This window comes from Tasmannia lanceolata, unplaced genomic scaffold (assembly GCF_043159265.1).
Source record: "Tasmannia lanceolata isolate RefF3 unplaced genomic scaffold, GAP_Taslan_0.1 ptg000005l, whole genome shotgun sequence".
Taxonomy (NCBI): Eukaryota; Viridiplantae; Streptophyta; class Magnoliopsida; order Canellales; family Winteraceae; genus Tasmannia; species Tasmannia lanceolata.
In genome coordinates, this window is record NW_027518682.1 from 21,276,424 (window position 1) to 21,294,608 (window position 18,185).

Genomic DNA, 18,185 nt, shown 5'->3' on the forward strand with positions numbered 1-18,185 from the left:
AAGGATTTCTATTCTGTAGAGAATATTCAGGCCCTCTTCAATGAGCATTGCAAGCTCGGTTTTATTTTATCATTTGCTAGACTTGCTATCCTCTGTTCATGCCAACTTTTTTGCCTGGATACAATATTACAGCAACCATGATAATTCCGAGATAAAGTTATCGCAACAGGATAGGCAAGCCCAGGAGTAGCTTAAAACTAGCATTCAAGTCGGATATTCGTATTTCATTTTCTTCCTTCACCTTTCTTGGACAGCACTCACCAAGTTACTCAAGGAAGATCAAATCTCTCTCGACGCCGAGAATGATTTATGTGTCCATGTCGATTAAAAGGTTCAGCTTGGTTCTCGCCCAATTCGACTCCTTTTTACCCTCGCCATGTTCACATCCGAGTCCACCTTTTGCCCTACTAAGTCAATCAAAACTCCTTTCACTCTCCTGAATACGCAACCGCGTCAACCAAGTACTCCATGTTAACCAATTACTCGGCGACATCCTGTCAAGTAGAATAGCATTTGCTTTGGCAGCATTTTGACCCGCATCCGCATCCGCATTTTGAAACACTGAATTCATTTGCACCTTAATGTGTCCCTTCAAGAAGGTTGTTACATCCAGGGACAGTAATACAAAAACAGCAGGCTAAGCTCAAAGTTTGGAAAAAAGTATAAATCTAAACATAACCTACAAACCTACAAAGAACGCCCCACAGCAGGAGAGGACACTTTGTTAAGTTCATATGGCTTAGAAGGTTGAGGAGTACCCACCAAAGCAAAAGAAGAAAAGAAAAGGTAGGGTGGCTGGTGGTTTCAGCCTTGCATGTCCACAAGATTGTGTGAGAGGAACTATAAAGGGAGCATAAGTAGGTTCCAAAGTGGCAGTACTAGTTAAATATAATGTGTGATGTAGATAGTTTACTATAGGATTTGCAACTTCGATGGTTGATGTAAGGCGACTCTAGGATGTAGAGAAGTACTTCAAAATTTGTCCAAATAATGAATCAAACGGAATTCATTGCAGGTGCCAGGCTCACAATCAACTTGCTCAACCGCTACTCACAAACGTAAAGTTTATATCCTTTTGTTGAAGGCTTTTCATATGCTACCAGCAACTCAGATCAATTCAATACCCATCAATATTTTCTTGTTTTCCCTCTTTCCCAGTTAAGCAATTAATAAAGTGCAAAGCGAAGAATTTGAATTAAATTCCTAACTTCTCTCTGAAAGAAAATTAGATTTGCATGAAGTAGTCTTAGCTCCACCAAGGGAGAATATCCTAGCTCCCAGGATAAATTTTCCAACAAAATATGCACCTTATACTATTTTTATACCTCTGGGCTCTGGCAATGCCTTGAACACCGCGCTGAAAGTTACGTCCTTGGAGGGATCTACAGTTGCTATAGGATTTTCCACTAGCATGTTATAGCAGTGGCTCATGACAGTTATCTCTAGGCATATGTTTTTGGTTTACTAATCTATTTCACGAGCCTAAGATTATTTAGGAAGTAAACATAAAAGCACTCTCAGTTTCTTTTGATTGCAGATTTGCATGGTAACTGTTTATAGCCCTTCAGATCATAAAAACATTAACAGCTGACCAACTCTGACAGAAAAAAACATAGCACAAAACTTCATTCTCAATTCATTCTTTAGTCATTGAATGATTTTTTCTTTTGAAATGAAAAGCAACGAGTATTGAGGAATAAGTTATGATTTTATTGCATTATAAATAGCAGCTTCTAACCATTTTCTTCCGTTTCAAAAAATAACTGTAACTTGGTAAAGTCAAATGGTCATTGGCAGACTTAGCATTAACAGCAAGATCAGTCCACCAGCAGTCTATTAGTGTAAATTTTTGTTGACAACTTCACAGTTCAACAATCCTTTTACTTTTAACAACAACCAGAATCACAGAGAGATCACAGAGAACGTGTAATGTCAATCTTTAGTTTCCTGACATGTCAATCTTAGTTTCTTGACGAACATGTTAACACTTATCACTCAACTTGATTACGAATTTACCAAACGGGAGAGTTTTTATCGATATATGGCACCTAATTGTTACACACACAGGATCAGTGAAAGAGAAATAAAAGTAGCAGAAGTAACCATTCTTGTCTCATGAGTACTGGAATTGAAGAGTAAAAAGGGAAACAAATACCACCACCCACAGACTTCTTCATATCTTTAAAAAGTAATGCCCAATAAAAATTGCAGCATAGTTTGTGACTTTGTGACTATCTTTGAGTAAATCATGAGCCAATGTAAGAGTATGAGTCCAATTATTCAAAAAAAAAATAATAACAACAACAACAGCAAAGATTATGAGTCAAATCTCTGTAAGAAATACCAACGGAATGCCTGCCACAAGATAGGTTAATACAAATGAAAATATAAGCATAGAAGAGCATAAATGAGCTGGGATTAAATATACGATTCGAGAAGGATAACAAGGGGCACAAGAAGTTTAAACAATCTCTTGAAAATTACCTGAAAATCCATAATAAATGTGTAAAAGAAGCAATTCTGATTTGTTACTATATACTGTATACATAGTGCCAGGCGCAACCAATGCCTACTTTACAGACCCAAATCAACTCGATGATATGGGCAAACCTGTATGAATCCATCTTTCCTGATCCTTGATTAAATATGGAACCCAATAAGATGGTCTACCCCCATGGTTTTTTATACATACAGAAACTATTTGAGCTCACTCGTTTTTTTTAATAATTACAATCAAATATCAATGTAATCCAGGTAGAGATATAATCCCTATTGAGGAACTGATCCTGACAAAAAGAAATATCAAATAAAGGGTTATAAGGCCAACTCCTAGCATCTTGCTAGGGCGCATATCATTCCGGAGTAAAACAGAGACAGCCCAGATTATTCCACATATAAGAAATCCCATAGTATAGAAGAGGCTACTATCTCTTGGAACAATGTACGATGCAGGCCTCTGCGACCAAGCGCCAATCAACATTGAAACCCCTACACCAGCAAGTGTATTAAACATGGGCCCTGCATAGCATCCAGACAGAGCAATTTGCACACCATCCCCACCATTCATAGACAATGCAACATTCGACATCAAATCACCCATGGAGTTGCCCCATGCGAGTATGGTCAATCCGAGAATTGATGGATTAATCCCTAGAATCAAACCTAATGCAACTAATAGTGCAACAAGCTCATTAGCAACAATATAAAACCAGACGATACTCATTATGAATCCTCCTAAAACCCATGGAAATAAGAACCTGCGTGGTGGATGATCGAATCTGGTGAAGACAAAAGCAAGAACCCCAAGGACCGCACCGACAAGAGCACCTACAACATATAAATATTTCCCAAATTGGGAATTCTGGCTATCCGTGTTGCATAAAAATGCCAGAAGAATTGGTGCTAAAGAAGCACTGGCAAGTGCATAGCCTTTTGACCACCTTTCCTCCTCAACAATTGGAATTGTCAACCGCCTTGGAAGTGTCAAGGGCATCTCCATTAGTGAAAAGAGCTTAGCACAGGAGAATGTCGATCCATCAGCCTCTCCATCCTCATTCCAACCCCACAAAGGCCTCGCATTCTCTGTCAAACTACCTTTAACGGAGTAGTTCGAATAAATGGCCACATGTGAAGCCCACATCCATTGTGGCAAAGTAGCATGCAAATTGGCCGCATCCGAATGAAAGTCTACATCAAGTAACGGGCTATAAACAGACTCATCTTCTTCGATACCACTAGAAAAGAAACTTCCTCTAAGTGGAAGCAATGGTGTAACAACATCCAACCTCAATCTCCGCCCATGTTTCCTCATAAGCTCGTTTGCAGCCACAAAAAATGCATAAACAACATAAATCAAAACAAATGCAATTGCTCCCCAGATACCCACCTTACCAACTATTAGAATCAGGGACAGGGACATAAGGGTGAAGACAAAAAAACTGATATCCCTAATAAAGCATCTGCGGTCGATCTGAACCCTCTTATTGGCTACACATAGTGAGACAGTACCAACAACAATACAAGTAACAAAAACAGCACCCCCCAACACAATGTTCAATCCAATTTCCCCCGCATCTGTGCCCACGAAAGCGGCAATGCTGGCAAACACATCTGGGGCTCCATTTCCAAGCGGAAGAAGAGTGACCCCGGCAACAGTAGGGGGGAGCTTTAAGAGATAAGAAAGCTTTTCCAAACTACAACAAAAGTAGTCCGCGGCGGTGTTACCCAACAGATAGAATAAAGCAGCCAGCCAAATGCCCAAAACAGCATATCCCAGGACATGTAATTTTTCACAAGTGCAGTAGAAAAAAGTAGTGTAATCAAGAAATCCTTCAGATGTACAATGTGGATTTGCTTTTAAGAATTCACATTGAGTAGCATAACCTTTGTGTTCCACTATGCCGGTACATGATCCAGAATTCTGGACTGTTATGTTAGTCTCAAATTTTGGATCATTTCGAATGTATTCTGTCGAATTAACAGCAATTTCAGTAATTCTTCTATGTGGAAATCCAACATGATTTGAGTGATCATGAAACCCACCACTTGAGCTCCATTGAGGAAAACCCACCAAAGAGCTTTGCCTGAGAAATGGATTCTTCAGAACATCCTCCCGATTGTAAAAGAAGAAAAACACCGCCATAGCACAAAAGGTATTGAATATCGAACGAAACTGGCCGCGTTTTGTACGGTGATAAACATTCTCTCCCATTTCTAGCCCTAAAATCCTCAGTGAACAATATAGGACATGAATTCAAATTGTCTGGATTAAGGAATCCAGAATTCCACTTCAAATTTCAAATACTGAATATCACAAAGCTAGGCTAATAGAGATCTCCGATGTACGAGAATATCCCAAAGCTACCGAATATCCCAAAGCTAATTCTACTTCAGATGATTTCAAATACCGAATATCCCAAAGCTAGGGTTTTGGGATTCGGTAAAAGAAAACAAAAAAATGAAATAGAGATCTCCGATGTACGAGAAGAAATCGTGAACTTAGAATTCAAAAATCTTGAACAGCATCTCAAATATCGAATTTCAAGAGCTAGGGTTTTGGGTTGAAATTCCCTGTTTTCAATTGGAGGAGCTCTTCGAGTGAAAACGAAACAGGTGGTTGCCCTAGAATATAAAAAGATCCAGAGGGGTTTTCAGAAGACGAATTGAAAGCGAAAAATTACGTGAAAAAAAAACAGAAGGGATTTCGTCAAACTAAGGAAAATTCCTCTCTTTCCCTCCGCTTTTACTTCTCTTTCGATTTGTCGCCGTGACTTGCAATTCACGTAAACCAGGAAGAAGAAATTACAATCCGATCCCGTGTGAAACAAAATTCCGCGTTTTAAAAAAACAGGGGAAAATATATCATTTTCTCTTTAAAAAAAACAAAAAACACAAAGCACGCGAGCCCATCGCTGGCCTCTCCGCCGTTGAAGTGGGTCACCAAAACCCTATGGCGTGGACCAGTTGAAAAGATTTATAAGGCATGTATGATCAGCAATGCTGACCCACAAATCAACGGCTTGGATACATATATGGGTTGACCCGAACCACCCACTTGTAGTGTAAAATGTAGGTGTGCAACTCGGGTTCGGGTTGACCGGGTGTTGGGTTTTTTTTAATCTTTCGGGTTAGGATCGGGTTGAGTTTTACTATCCCAGGTTGAGTTCAGGTCGGGTTCGGGTTCGGGTTGAGGGCTCGTGCAACCTGACCAGAGTGAAACCTGACATTTTTTTAGTTTGCACATTTAATGCTTAAAAACTCGGGTCGGGTTAGGCTTAAGTTGGGTTGGAACTTGGATCGGTTTGGGTTCGGGTTCGGATTGAGTAAATGGTTCCTACTTCATAGGGTTGGGTTTGGTTTGGACCCAACCTGACCCAAGTTGCACACCTAGTAAAATGAGTAAATACAATAGAGTGAGTGCCTGGATGTAAAAAAGGTTGAATTATATCTCTTCTCGTAAAAGAAATGAAATCCACACGGAAGGATGAAAAGAACCACATCAGGGGGTGAAATAGAACATAACTGATAGCCAAATAGCACTGTTAGGTAAGGTGAAAACAACCACCCCCGCGCGGCCAGGGAGTGAAACAGAACTTGAAACCGTAAGCTCCAAACAAAAATACAATAAGGATCGATATGCAATGGATTATCCTAACCATTGATCATCCCCGGTGGATCATGTTTCCATTCATCTAGATAGACAGATCAAACGTTCCTATTTGCCTGATCAAATCTTTAGGCAGTCTTCCACGAAAAAGGCCAATTCAAGTAGCATGCATTGTTTTGGCATCCCTAGAAACAAAATTCCCAAGAGATCCCTGTTGCAGTTGAAATCTGAACTGGCTCAAAAGTGGTGTAGAATTGAGTCGTAAAGATGACCTACACTCAGAGAAAACATGTTGGAGTCTAACTCCGGGGGACTCTCCAATGCAGACAAGGCAATAGTAGTACAAACTAAACGTGTGAGGAAGAGCCATGCGAAGTCATTGTGAGATGTGTACCTCGAAGTTTGGTCCCATTTTATAGAGTCGAGTCTTTAGCAGCTTAGGTAATTTGTCTTTCTTAGAGTCTCATGTGATTGGCGAGTTTCCTAGAATCTTGGACTCTAAGTTTATCTCGCTTTTGCAATGCCCATTTACCCTTAACCAGCCTTTTAATCTCCTTCTCGATGGCTTCCTTAGCAGCAGCCTCTTGCACATAGCCAGTGTTTGCGACTGTTGGATCACCTTTCCAGTCTAGCCAGTCCATATGGGAATGTTGCAGCATGGAAATGGTGCTCTCTCTCTCTCTCTCTCTCATACCTTTCTATATTAATAATGACACCCCCTACTTATTTTCGTACTCTACGTGACTATGCCGTGCAGCCAGATACTTCTTACCGCTATTCTACATGGCAAATCCAATGTCATGTTGACTAATTACTCCAATACTGTCCGAGATCATTAATATCGACCACAAATGCATGTTATCTTTTTGGACCCATAAATCATTATAATTAATCTTGATGACTGCTCATTCTCCCCTAAACTTACTCAAAAGGAGAAATTATAGAATAAAAGGCCTTCTCTATCCATATATGTAAAGCGGAGTCCTCTAAGCCACGGTGCTGCCACGTGTTAGCCCCTCCTCTATCCCACCATTGTATCCTGTTTTTGGTCAAAGAAGTCCAGTACGCATTCAATTTTTATGATCAATAATTCCAATGTTTTTGAAAGTTTATACGTCATAAATATTTATTTCTATTCCAACTCAAGAGAAAACGTATACACTCTATATCCCCTCTATACACGCAACTATTTCCCAGTTTTCTAAAAGCCACGACTCTCAAAACGATTTCCCATTAAATGCATATAAAAACCTTAGGGGCGTTTGGATATGCGGATTTTAGAATCCAGGTTTTTAGTTTGAAAAATAGTGTAAAAGAGGGTATGAATCAAGCTGCTGGATGTTGTCCTAACAGCGTTTCTTGGATTTTAAGCAAGAAAATCAGGTTTTAAAAATTTCTCCTACATCCTATGATTTCTAAAACCTGGAAATATGAGAGGATCTGCTACTCTTTTGCTGATGGAAAGAAGGGAGAGAAGTCAAAAATGAGTCAAAAATGACAGCTGATCCTCTTCTCTTGTCTCTAACCCTCTTTTACACTGTTTTCATACTGAAAACCTAGATTCTAAAATCCGCGTATCCAAACGGCCATGTCCCCCTTTTCTATCCTTAGAAACATCCCATTGAATACAATTCTCCTTGGCTTTAAAAGAAAGAAGAAACTCTCTAGAGTCATGCCTCTATCATATGGAAATCTCCTTTTAGCTTTTGAATGAGCAGAATCTTCAGTGAGAGTTCTTTGTAATTTCTTCACGAGGTATATCTCTAATCACATCTTTCTTTTTCATAAATTTCCCTTAAAATATTTTTTTATTCATTCTCTCTCGTGAGGATACGAAAGATACAATTTCATCCTCTCCAAAAAGTGTATCGCCAATTCATCTATAAAGAGCACAAATAATCAATTTAACAAATGGGGTGTTATGATCCATTTTAAAGACAACCCAATAACAAAATGTAGGACCTTCTCTAACATTTCTCTACAAAAAAAAAAACAACAACAGACCAATAAATGGCCCTAATTCATTAGAATAAAATTCAAAAAGTGAAAACCCAAAATAAAAATGTAGAACCTCTTACTCTTATTACCATTTAAGAAACAAAACTCTTAGGGCCCGTTTGGATACCTCATGCATTTGTATTTTGATTTGGATTTGAGTTTTGAATACAAAATACATCAATCATCTTCATGATCATGTTTTAAGAGAGAGAGAAAGAGAGAGGAAGGGAGGTCTCGCTGCTGCCGGAGCAACGTCGAGGAGCAGCGATGGTGAAGGAAGTTGCCACAAATATTGATTTCCAAATAATGTCTCGCAGAGCAGATTTGAAAATCGGAATTTGTTGCACTGTTGTAGCTGATTTGGAAATCTAAAGATCTGATCTATCTCAAAATATCAACTAAATCCAAATCTAAATCTTGTTGGTATCCAAATGTGGCCTTACTCTTATTCTTGTATGAGATAGTTTGGATTTTGGAATCTCAGGAAGAGTTAAAAAAGAAAATTGATCCTCTATATTCCTTTCTTTTGTTTTTCAGGATCTGAGATGGGTTGGGTGTCACTGGAAGTAAAATCTCCCTGGGCTGAAGTTGGATCACGTGAACAATAAGTAATGACTTTCTTCACAAACATAATAGAACCTGGAAATTTTTTTAATTTTTGAATGGAACTTGGAATTTTATTTTCTATAAAATATTTTGGGTTACCAGCACCATGGCAAACCCTTCCATAAACCCTTTGGTTACCATGATGTGATTAGGGTTTCTAAGATCGAAGGTTTTGCGTTGTTTTCTTGAACGAGCGGCCTCAACCCAGCGTCACCAACAGATGTGAGGTATGGGAGAGGTTTATTTTACTAAGTAGTCTCTCTCCCTCTCTCTACATATTCCTGTCATATACTTTCTATTATTAAAGAAGCAAACGGGTCCACCATTTGTCATGATCCAAACCATTCACATGCCATGACTAAAGTTTAGTTTAGTTTAGTTTATTATTATTATTTTTATTATTCTCTAGTTTTACTTTTTCTGTTTCTATTTTGCTTATTTCCCCTTTCCCCTAAACATGATTTCTCCTATATGTTTCCTTATTTTAGGCATTCAGACCTTGCTAAACCTGAAAGGTGGAATGGGAAGGATTTTCCTCTGGGATTTAAGCAACAATTGATTGTATGTCATTCAAGATTCTTCGATAATGCAGAAAGTACCATTTACATGTTGACCTGAGATTTAGATAGGTGGGACCTGCCATTTTGAAATTATTGTTAGGGTCCACCATGTCCATGCCCATTTTACACCTCATGTGGGATTTGATGGAATGGGTCCCACCATCTCCACCCAAACCGATATTTAACATTGAGAAGTGATTTATTTGCCCCATTTTCTTCTCATGGACACCTCCTCTATTGTATTTATGACTACTCTGTTTAAATGCTTTTGTTAACTGTTATTTCATGAATCTACCACCACCAATGTCTTCCTTCTTTTCATAGTTCATACATGACATATCTCAACATCAAGTAGATATTGCAACCATCAGCTAATAATTGAATCCTTCCTCATAAACATTGTTGTAAAATTATATCAAACGTAATTAATGCATTTTTTGGATGGTTGCCAAACACACCTTTATTAGAAAATTGATCATCCATCATCACATTTACATCTAACAGAACAAATTGCTCCTAATCGATCCCAAATCCCCAGCAATTAACGTCAAATTAAAAGGATCCAACGGTGTGGACTGATTGAAGGTCATCAAGTAGGATTGGAATTGGGCTCTGAAAATCATATGGTTTGGGGTTAGATAAGTAGTTTTGAGGTTCCGGAATACCTTCCAAGGAATGTCAACCCCTTTGCAAGGGCAGTTGCTTTTTGAGAGAAAATCCGCCGCTGCATTAGCTTCCCGCCAAATATGGGATATTTTCCAATTCATTCTTCCAAGCTTATGCCAAGCTTTGAAAATCTGGTCCAATTTCTTCCAAGGGGGGTCTGTTTTCTTGTTAATGGAGTCCACAGCAAAGGTGGAATCAGCCTCTATCCATAGATTTGATATTCCTAACTTTTCAGCCACTCCGATGCCTTCACAGATAGCTTGAATTTCCAGGGAATATATCTCATCTTTATCAACGGAAATTGAGAAGAGATGGATTACCTGACCTGAAGCATTTCTGATAATTCCTCCAATTCCACCTCCTTCATTAGTCAGAGAAGCATTCGTGTTGAGTTTGAATTCATCCTCTTTAGGAGCTGTCCACTTACAGTACTTCACAGAGGTATTGATTGGGCAATGTTTGAAACCAAAGTTTCCCGCCATCTGTAAGTTCCGATTGTCTTCAGAATCCGTTAAATTCAGGGAATTTACACTGATTTTTACATCTTCTAATACATCCCAGAGAATCTTTGTTTTGTGGGTACTCTTATTTTCAAACACCCTAAGATTTCGTTCCCTCCAAATTCTATAAATTTAGGAGTAGAAAGCTATTCTAAGAGCCACAGAGCATTGACCAGATCCCTTACCCCTGTTTCTGATCCACTTTTCTTCTTCAGAGAGCGAACGATTCAGACGTCTTCTTGTTTCACATCTCCATAACACCGATTTCCAAATCCAAGCAGAGAAGCCACATTGGAAGAAAATGTGGTTTATGGTTTCCTTTGCCGAGTTGCACAACACACAACTATCATCAGGAATTCTGTTCTGGAGGCTAATGTGGTCCTTTGTGAGAAGTTTCTGGTGAAGGGCTTTCCAGGCTACAAGAGCCTACTTTGGAATATGCCCTTGAAACCAGATAGTTTGCGCCCAAGGCTCAGTTTAAAACTTCATCCTCTCCTCTTGCCAAGCGCTTTTCACAGTGAAAAACCATCAACAGTTGGCTTCCACACAACTCTATTACTTGATTCTTCTTGGAATAAACCTTTCCCCAGAAGGACTTTTTCTTCCACCAGTGATGCCTTATCAATTAGAGGGTTCCACCTCCCTTGAGAATAAATCTCACTCAGATTTTTTATCTTTGCTAATGCAAAATCAGTTTTTGATTGGGATATGACCATGTTCAGAGGTCCATCCGGGTGCCATGGCTGCTTCCAGAAATCTATCTCCGATTCTTTCCCACAATGTAGCAGATTTTGTCTCTAAGTCTTTCTCTAGCTTTAAGAATGCTTCTAAAAGCCCAAGAAGGTTTGGATGGGATGTTAATGATCCAGATATTCGTGTTTTTCAAATACTTCGCTGAAATCCAATCGGTCCATAAGGAGTATTTTTTTTTGAATGAGCCTACAGATTGTATCCCATGATACAGAATGCTTTTTTTTTCATATTACTTCCCGCCCAGATAAAATCTTTGCAAAGTCTTTCCAGTTTGTCCATGGTACCTTTGGGAATATTGAAAGAGGAGGACCAATAAATTTGAAAAGATAGAATTACTAATTTCACCAACTCCACCCTTCCCGCCATTGAGAGGAAATGATTACTCCAGCTACAAATCCTGGTCATTACCTTAGAAACAATTGGGAAGCAATCATTTGAGCTGAGTCTTGCGGTGGTAAGGGGGAGGCCAAGATACTTGATTGGAAGGGACCACTCAGAAATGTTAAGTTTCTCAGATATCTTCCTCCTGATAAGAGCAGACGTTCCCGAGAAAAACACCTCACATTTTGAGAAATTTGTTTGGAGGCCAGTGCACAATTTAAATTTTCTTAGATAGGATAAGATGCCTTTAGCAGATTGAAGGCTTCCATCAGTAAAGACCATCAGGTCATCCGGAAAAAGAAGGTGAGAAATTGAGGTTGTACAACGAGAAAAGGGAGTTGTGATCTTACCTCTTTGTAGAGCTTTATCAAAGAGCCTAGAAAGGATTTCCATTGAGAGGCAGCAAATGAGGGGGGAGAGGGGATCACCCTGACAAATGCCATTCGTGGAAGAAAAGTGCCCTTGGGGGCTGCCATTCACAAGAACAGAAAAGGTTGGAGTCTGAATACATTCCTCCACCCAATGACACCACCTTTGGTTGTATAGGGATTTGCTAGCCACCTTCGCCAACCATTTATGTTGATTGTTTGAAAGATTTGTCTTATTGTTGACGTGGTGCAAACTCCAAAGATTGGCAGAAGTACGATTTGTGAAAAAGTGGCTAGCAATAAATAATAATCATGGGGTACTAAGTTTTAAATGAGAAATTACGGAAAAATGGAAGCAAAGTAGAAAAATTATAAAAGAAAACTGAAATAATATTCTAAAATATGACAATTAAGGAAAAAACTATATAGAAAAAGCAAAATTTATGACAATTACGGAGAAAAAGGCCAAAAGGTGCCAAAATAAAACCTTTGCACTTCCCTAGGGACACCTTGCACGGCCAGTTTTGACAGGCCGGGTGGACCCGCGGGTCCGGGTCACTTTTTACCGGGTCTAGTTAAAAGGCTTCGCCAGATCGATTTTCAAGCACATAGAGGATTTTTCAGTTTGACGGTGAAAGTTGTGGAGAATATCATGCGTAAGCTTTTAATTAAATGCACACAGAAGATTTAACACGTAACGTAAAGGTGTTAGCCTAACAATCCGAATGAGACGTGTGCTTTTTTTTAATCACCTGTCACGTGTACGGCAGATCCCAAGTATAAAGTAAAGCGGGGCTCTTTTACGCTGTTGCTTTGGATGTATTTTATGAGTTTTTAATTTCAGGAACATGTATCAGCCGATATATTACGACGGTTCTCTGAAAATTTTCTATTCTGTAGATCTCGTCTCCACTCCTAAGTTCGCTCTCTCTCTCTCTCTCTCTCTCTCTCGTTCTAGCTGATGTATTGATCTCTTTTACTTCTTTGAATTTGCAGTCGTTGTGATAAAAATGGGGTTCGCGAGGAAGGAGTATCAATTTCTGGCGGAGCTAGGGCTTGGCCCTAATAATCCAGGCTGTTACGTGAATGGCGTCTGGAGAGGGAGCGGTCCCATAGTCGCGTCTTCGAATCCTGCGAATAATCAGGTCAGGTGTTTTTTTTTTTTTTTTGGGAATGGAAATCAGGTTAGGTTTTCTTACCTGCAAATGGAATTTCCTGCGATCGTTGTAAAATTCATGCGAATTCCTTAGGAATAATCTGCGAATCTGTTTTGTTTGATTGATTGATGCAGAGATCCTAGTTTGGTTATAGATCATATGTTTTCATTGTCGTTCTGATATGTGTTTGATTGAGAAGTTTGCGGTTGATTGTTTTCGATGTTCTTCACTCTATTGAAATTGAAATTCTCTTTTCCTTTCTATCTAGTCTGCGAGAAAGATGGCATTTTGAATTCCATGATCGGATTGGATGTTCTAATGATGTAGAAGGGTAATTCGATAAGTGAACTGATATGTAATTCTCAGACAAATAAAAAATTGACATGCCTTAAATTTTGGGAATTCTTGCCTGGCTCTTTTTCTTAGGAAATAACGGGATTGTTATTTTTTTCTTGTAGACTCCTTTTTTTCATTATCTTTTTACAATTCATAGTTGATAGAGGCAAGTTTGTATTTTCAAAGCTAGCAATCTGTATTTGAATAGGTGTCATTGAAAAATTATTTGATTGGTCATATTAGACGATATTTGACATTGTAACAAAAATTTACTGTAAGGATAAACATTATAAAATTTAGGGATTTGCTAGTGTCCATTGCAAAAGGCATTTCACAGATGGCCTGTTGCATGCGAGTGCAGCCACACAGGCTCACTTTTCAGCAGATTTTGTCTTCATTCACAAGGTGGCTGCTCTCACATGCAACAAGCCATCCGCAAAATGGACGCTAGCAAATCCCTAAATTTTAATAGCATCTCTTGACGCATGAAGACAAGAAATATCAGCCCCATTACAAAGTGTCCCAAACCTTCACTCAGGCTGATCTCTAAGGGGCCGTTTGGATACGCAGATTTTAGATTCCAGGTTTTTAGTTTGAAAACAGTGTAAAAGAGAGTTCATGATCAAGCTGCTGCCGCTGTCTGTCCTGGCAGCATGTCTTGGATTTTAAGTAAGAAAACCAGGTTTTAGAAATCTCTCCTGCATCCTCAGATTTCTAAAACCTGGAAAAATGGTAGGATCTGCTACGCTCTTGCTGTTGGAAAGAAGGGCGAGAAGTAAAAAACGACGGCTGGTCCGCTTCTTCTCTTGTCTCTTAGCTACAATTTTGAAGAAATTCCTGATTCTAAAATCTGTATATCCAAACGGCCCCCAAGGGTCATGACTATGACGAAGAGCCAAGAAGTCACACTAGATGATGTGAATACCAGTCAACAACGCCCTTCCTTTGGATAACTGGATTAAATGAAGCAGGGAAAACTGAATCATCAAGTGTGTATAACTGTCAACAATGTCCTTCATGGGGTTTCTATAGGACCGCTAGACTTGCCTCTATTTGCTTATATGTTTTTCAGGACAATATTTTGGTACAAAATACCCAGACTTACCACTATTCCTTTATTATTTTTCTTCTGTATTTTTTTAACATTTTATTATCATTAATCAAATGAGATCTTTACAATTTTCTTACTTTTTCCTCTGAGGTTGAAGGTTCAGGATAACATGAAGATTATAGTGTTTCCTCCTTTGGTATATGTAGTTCATCAGATTCATATTGAATCTAGTATGTCCAAATCTTTTCAACTTTCTTGCTGTTTCCTCTTACTTTGAAGGTTCAAAATAATATGAACATTAAGTTTTTCCTTATCATTAAAAGAATCAACTTTCTTACTGTTTCATCAGAGGTTGAAAGTTCAAGATAATTTGAAGATTATAATATTTCCACCTTTGGTATATTTAGTTCACGAGATTCATATTGAATCTAGTGTGTCCAGATCCGTACAACTTTCTGACTGTTTCCTCTGACTTTGAAGGTTCAAAATAATATGAACATTATAGTTTCTTCCTCCTTATCATTAAAAAAAATCTTTCCACCTTTGGTATATTTAATTCATGAGATTCATATTAAATCTAGCTTCTCTAGAATCCTATTCATTTTTCATAGGTGCTATTGTTTTTTCAAACTGTTTTTTGAATCACGGAGTGCTCTCTTGAATTGTAGTTTTATTAAAAATTTCTACTGAATTTAAGTCTCCACCATAGAAGGACTGATATTTCAACCCAGACTATATTATTTAGCTTATGTAGTAGTCTATATTTGATCTCCATAGTAGTCTTCTGATGTATGCATATCGTTTGGTAAAATTCCCTTGAAATTAATCTTCTATCCTCCTTGTTGCTTCAGACCATTGCTGAGGTTGTGGAAGCGTCCATGCAAGATTATGAGGATGGCATGCAAGCTTGTAGTGAAGCAGCGAAGATATGGATGCAAGTGAGATCATTTTTTATAATGCACAAGTTAGAAATTATTTTTCTCGAGATGTTTTTGTTAATATTTTTTAATAACTAGCACTTTGATTGTACTCAACAAATTTCTGGAAACATGTTTGCTGTGAAAAATCTTACAGGGTTCCCATTTTTGGACTCATAACTTTATATATATATATATATATATATATATATATATATATATATATATATCTGTGTGTGTTTGTTTGTTTTTTTGTTTTTACAAAAAAATTCACATCAATAGCTCTCTTGCTCGTACTAAAAAAATCGCAGTATAGGTAACAAAACATTCAATTAGTTCTAACAGAACCGACTCCAGAATTTGATAAAGCAGCTTAGGGTCCATTGCAGCTGACCTATCTAGTATCTACTTGTATCCCACCCAAAATGTTGATAAAGTGGCTTTTTTTCTATCTTACCTTCAATAAATTCCATCTCCTGGTATAACTGCCACTTGGGGCCCACACATAGCAGAGCAACTGACCTACACATTTTCAGCTAAAACAGCAAGGGAGTCAAAGTTTGCATCACAATTCCTCTTGAGCTTCTGTACAAAGTTTTCCCATGGGAAGCTGCCCACACATAGGAAGCATTGTATGTAGCACGAGGCATCTGAGATTTCCTATTTTAACTCGTACGACTTCTCAAACTTTCCAAGCTGGGAGTACGTTTGCTCAACAAACTAACAGAGTCCCAAATCCCTTTTGTCGTTGTTAGGAACCAAAAACCCTTAACTGATTTCCGATTGCATCGAGTGTAACAACGTCAAATTTTCTATCTCCCACTTGTCACATCTAGGATCCAATTGATTCCATCTCAATAATATGACCATTTATATATCTTAGTTTTCCTTGTCCACCAACAAATATCTTGGCAGATTGTGCCCATTCCAAATAATTGCTTCCATCGAACTTGAATGTTGTAATCTGTAGTCCCAGATAGCTGTCTCCTTGACTACTCACATGCAATACATTACTCACCACACCAGATATAATAAGAGATTCCTTAGCATTCACACTATTATAAGACACTTCTGTGATTTTTTGTATCCTAAAAAATATTCCAACATTACGAAAAAACTATAGTTCAATAATTCAGGAATAGAAAGGCCAAAAGAAAAGCACAATAAATCAGGAATTGAAAAGCCAAAAGAAAACCCATCGCACCACTGACTCTTTTCAATGTGAACATTAAACAAACTTGTTAAGATCTGTTGTATTTTACTCCTTTCTAAAAATCACAATCTTAAGAAATATACGAACACATCACAGCATACCAACCTTATAAAAACCTATCAAATTGTTGATGTGTCTAGATCTTGTCCATACATGTAGATCTGACCGTGCAGGTGGCTGTATGGACAGATCTATATTTGTGGGATGTTTTTCCCTCAAGTTTTTATCCAAGCCGAGGATGATGAGAGTAGAAAAAAAATGCACAAGCTTGTGTTGATCCCAAGCTCTGATACCAAGTTGAAGTTAGGTTTTATGTTATAGGAGAAAACTGAATTAGAAGAGGAGAAGAAGAAAGAGAAATGGAGAAAGGGACATTACCCCATGAAAACCCGTATAAATATAAGCATAATCTGAATAAATTACAAAAATTTGCCACCCATAAGTGACATGGGTGATAGGCCCCATCTGAAGAATATAATCACTAATAAGTCTTGCGATAGGGCCCCTAGCTCCAGAATTAACCAATGAGCCCCTTGATAGGGCAGATGTGATGACAAGAGTTTCCATTCTCTATTCTTTAATTCTCAATAGAAGGATATGCTGCGTTATGGGGAGGATAAATTTGATGTTTGACACTATTGGGCATAGGACGAAGAATATGCAGTAAATTTTAACTGCATATAATAAACTGCATGAAAAATACAGTTTTTAATGAATTCTAATTGCATACAGTAGTCATAGTCAAGAATCGGTTCAGCCACAGTAAATGAGAAATTTGACAAGGTTAGGTGTGTACTTTTATTATTGATGGAGTTTTGGATTTGGTGGCAACTCTAGATATTGGGCGTAGGATGTCCTTTCCCAATGCTTTGAGAGTGGTTAATGTCATTGCAAATTTCCTTTCCAAGTAGGGGATTCTAGGATCATCCATTTGCATCCCATGATATAAAATTTTGTGCATTCTTTTATTTTATTAATGTAATTATGTTTCTTGTAAAAAATGAGGTCACATTTGAAAATGCTTGTTCTTTTATTTTATCAGGGAAATTGTGTTTCTTATAAAAATGAGGCCACACCATTTTTTTTTTTTGAATGGTAAATGAGGCCACATTTGAATATTATTATTTAACTTCATTCAACCACAAAAGTGAGGGATTTGAGAAGGTTACACTCAATTGGACTAATGCTTATTTAGAAGAAAAATAATATAAGATGTCCATAAAAATCTACTACTACTCATATATTGCTTATGCCCATGGTGTTCATTTGAAAATCATAAATTTTGACATGTATTTTTTTATTGGGATTTAGGTCCATTATCTGATTGATAATTTTTGAATTGTATAGTGAATTTTAACTGTTTCATTGCTATACTTGTGGAATCTGCAATCTAGCTCAATAGATATTGTCCATTGATTTCCTTCCACCTTTTCTTCTGTGGTCAGCTTTCCTTGTTTCTTGTTTATCAGTGTATGATAAGGGCATGATAGCATTACTACTTTGTATTGTTGACTCAATTTAAAATATCTACACATGACAAGGTTTTAAATGCTCTATTTGTTACTCATATCAG

General features: G+C 37.9%; 1 protein-coding gene and 1 pseudogene across 3 annotated transcripts in view; one reads left to right on the forward strand and one right to left on the reverse strand.

Moving 5' to 3' along the window:
• Positions 1-2,471: 2,471 nt before the first annotated feature.
• On the reverse strand, positions 2,472-5,348 carry LOC143877938 (cation/calcium exchanger 4 pseudogene; annotated as a pseudogene).
• Positions 5,349-12,683: 7,335 nt separating this feature from the next.
• The window catches only part of ALDH7B4 (aldehyde dehydrogenase 7B4), a 34,046-nt gene continuing 28,544 nt past the window's right edge, over positions 12,684-18,185 (forward strand). For 2 of the 3 annotated variants that reach the window (XR_013250839.1, XM_077380265.1), the window contains exons 1-3: positions 12,706-12,857; positions 12,935-13,083; positions 15,334-15,420. Coding sequence is in view for 2 of the 3 variants with exons in the window: in XM_077380265.1 (XP_077236380.1) it covers positions 12,949-13,083; positions 15,334-15,420 (222 nt within the window). In the remaining variant the exon portion in view is untranslated. Of the gene's footprint in view, positions 12,858-12,934; positions 13,084-15,333; positions 15,421-18,185 lie in introns of all 3 variants that reach the window. The other variant, XM_077380266.1, reaches the window with a different exon arrangement.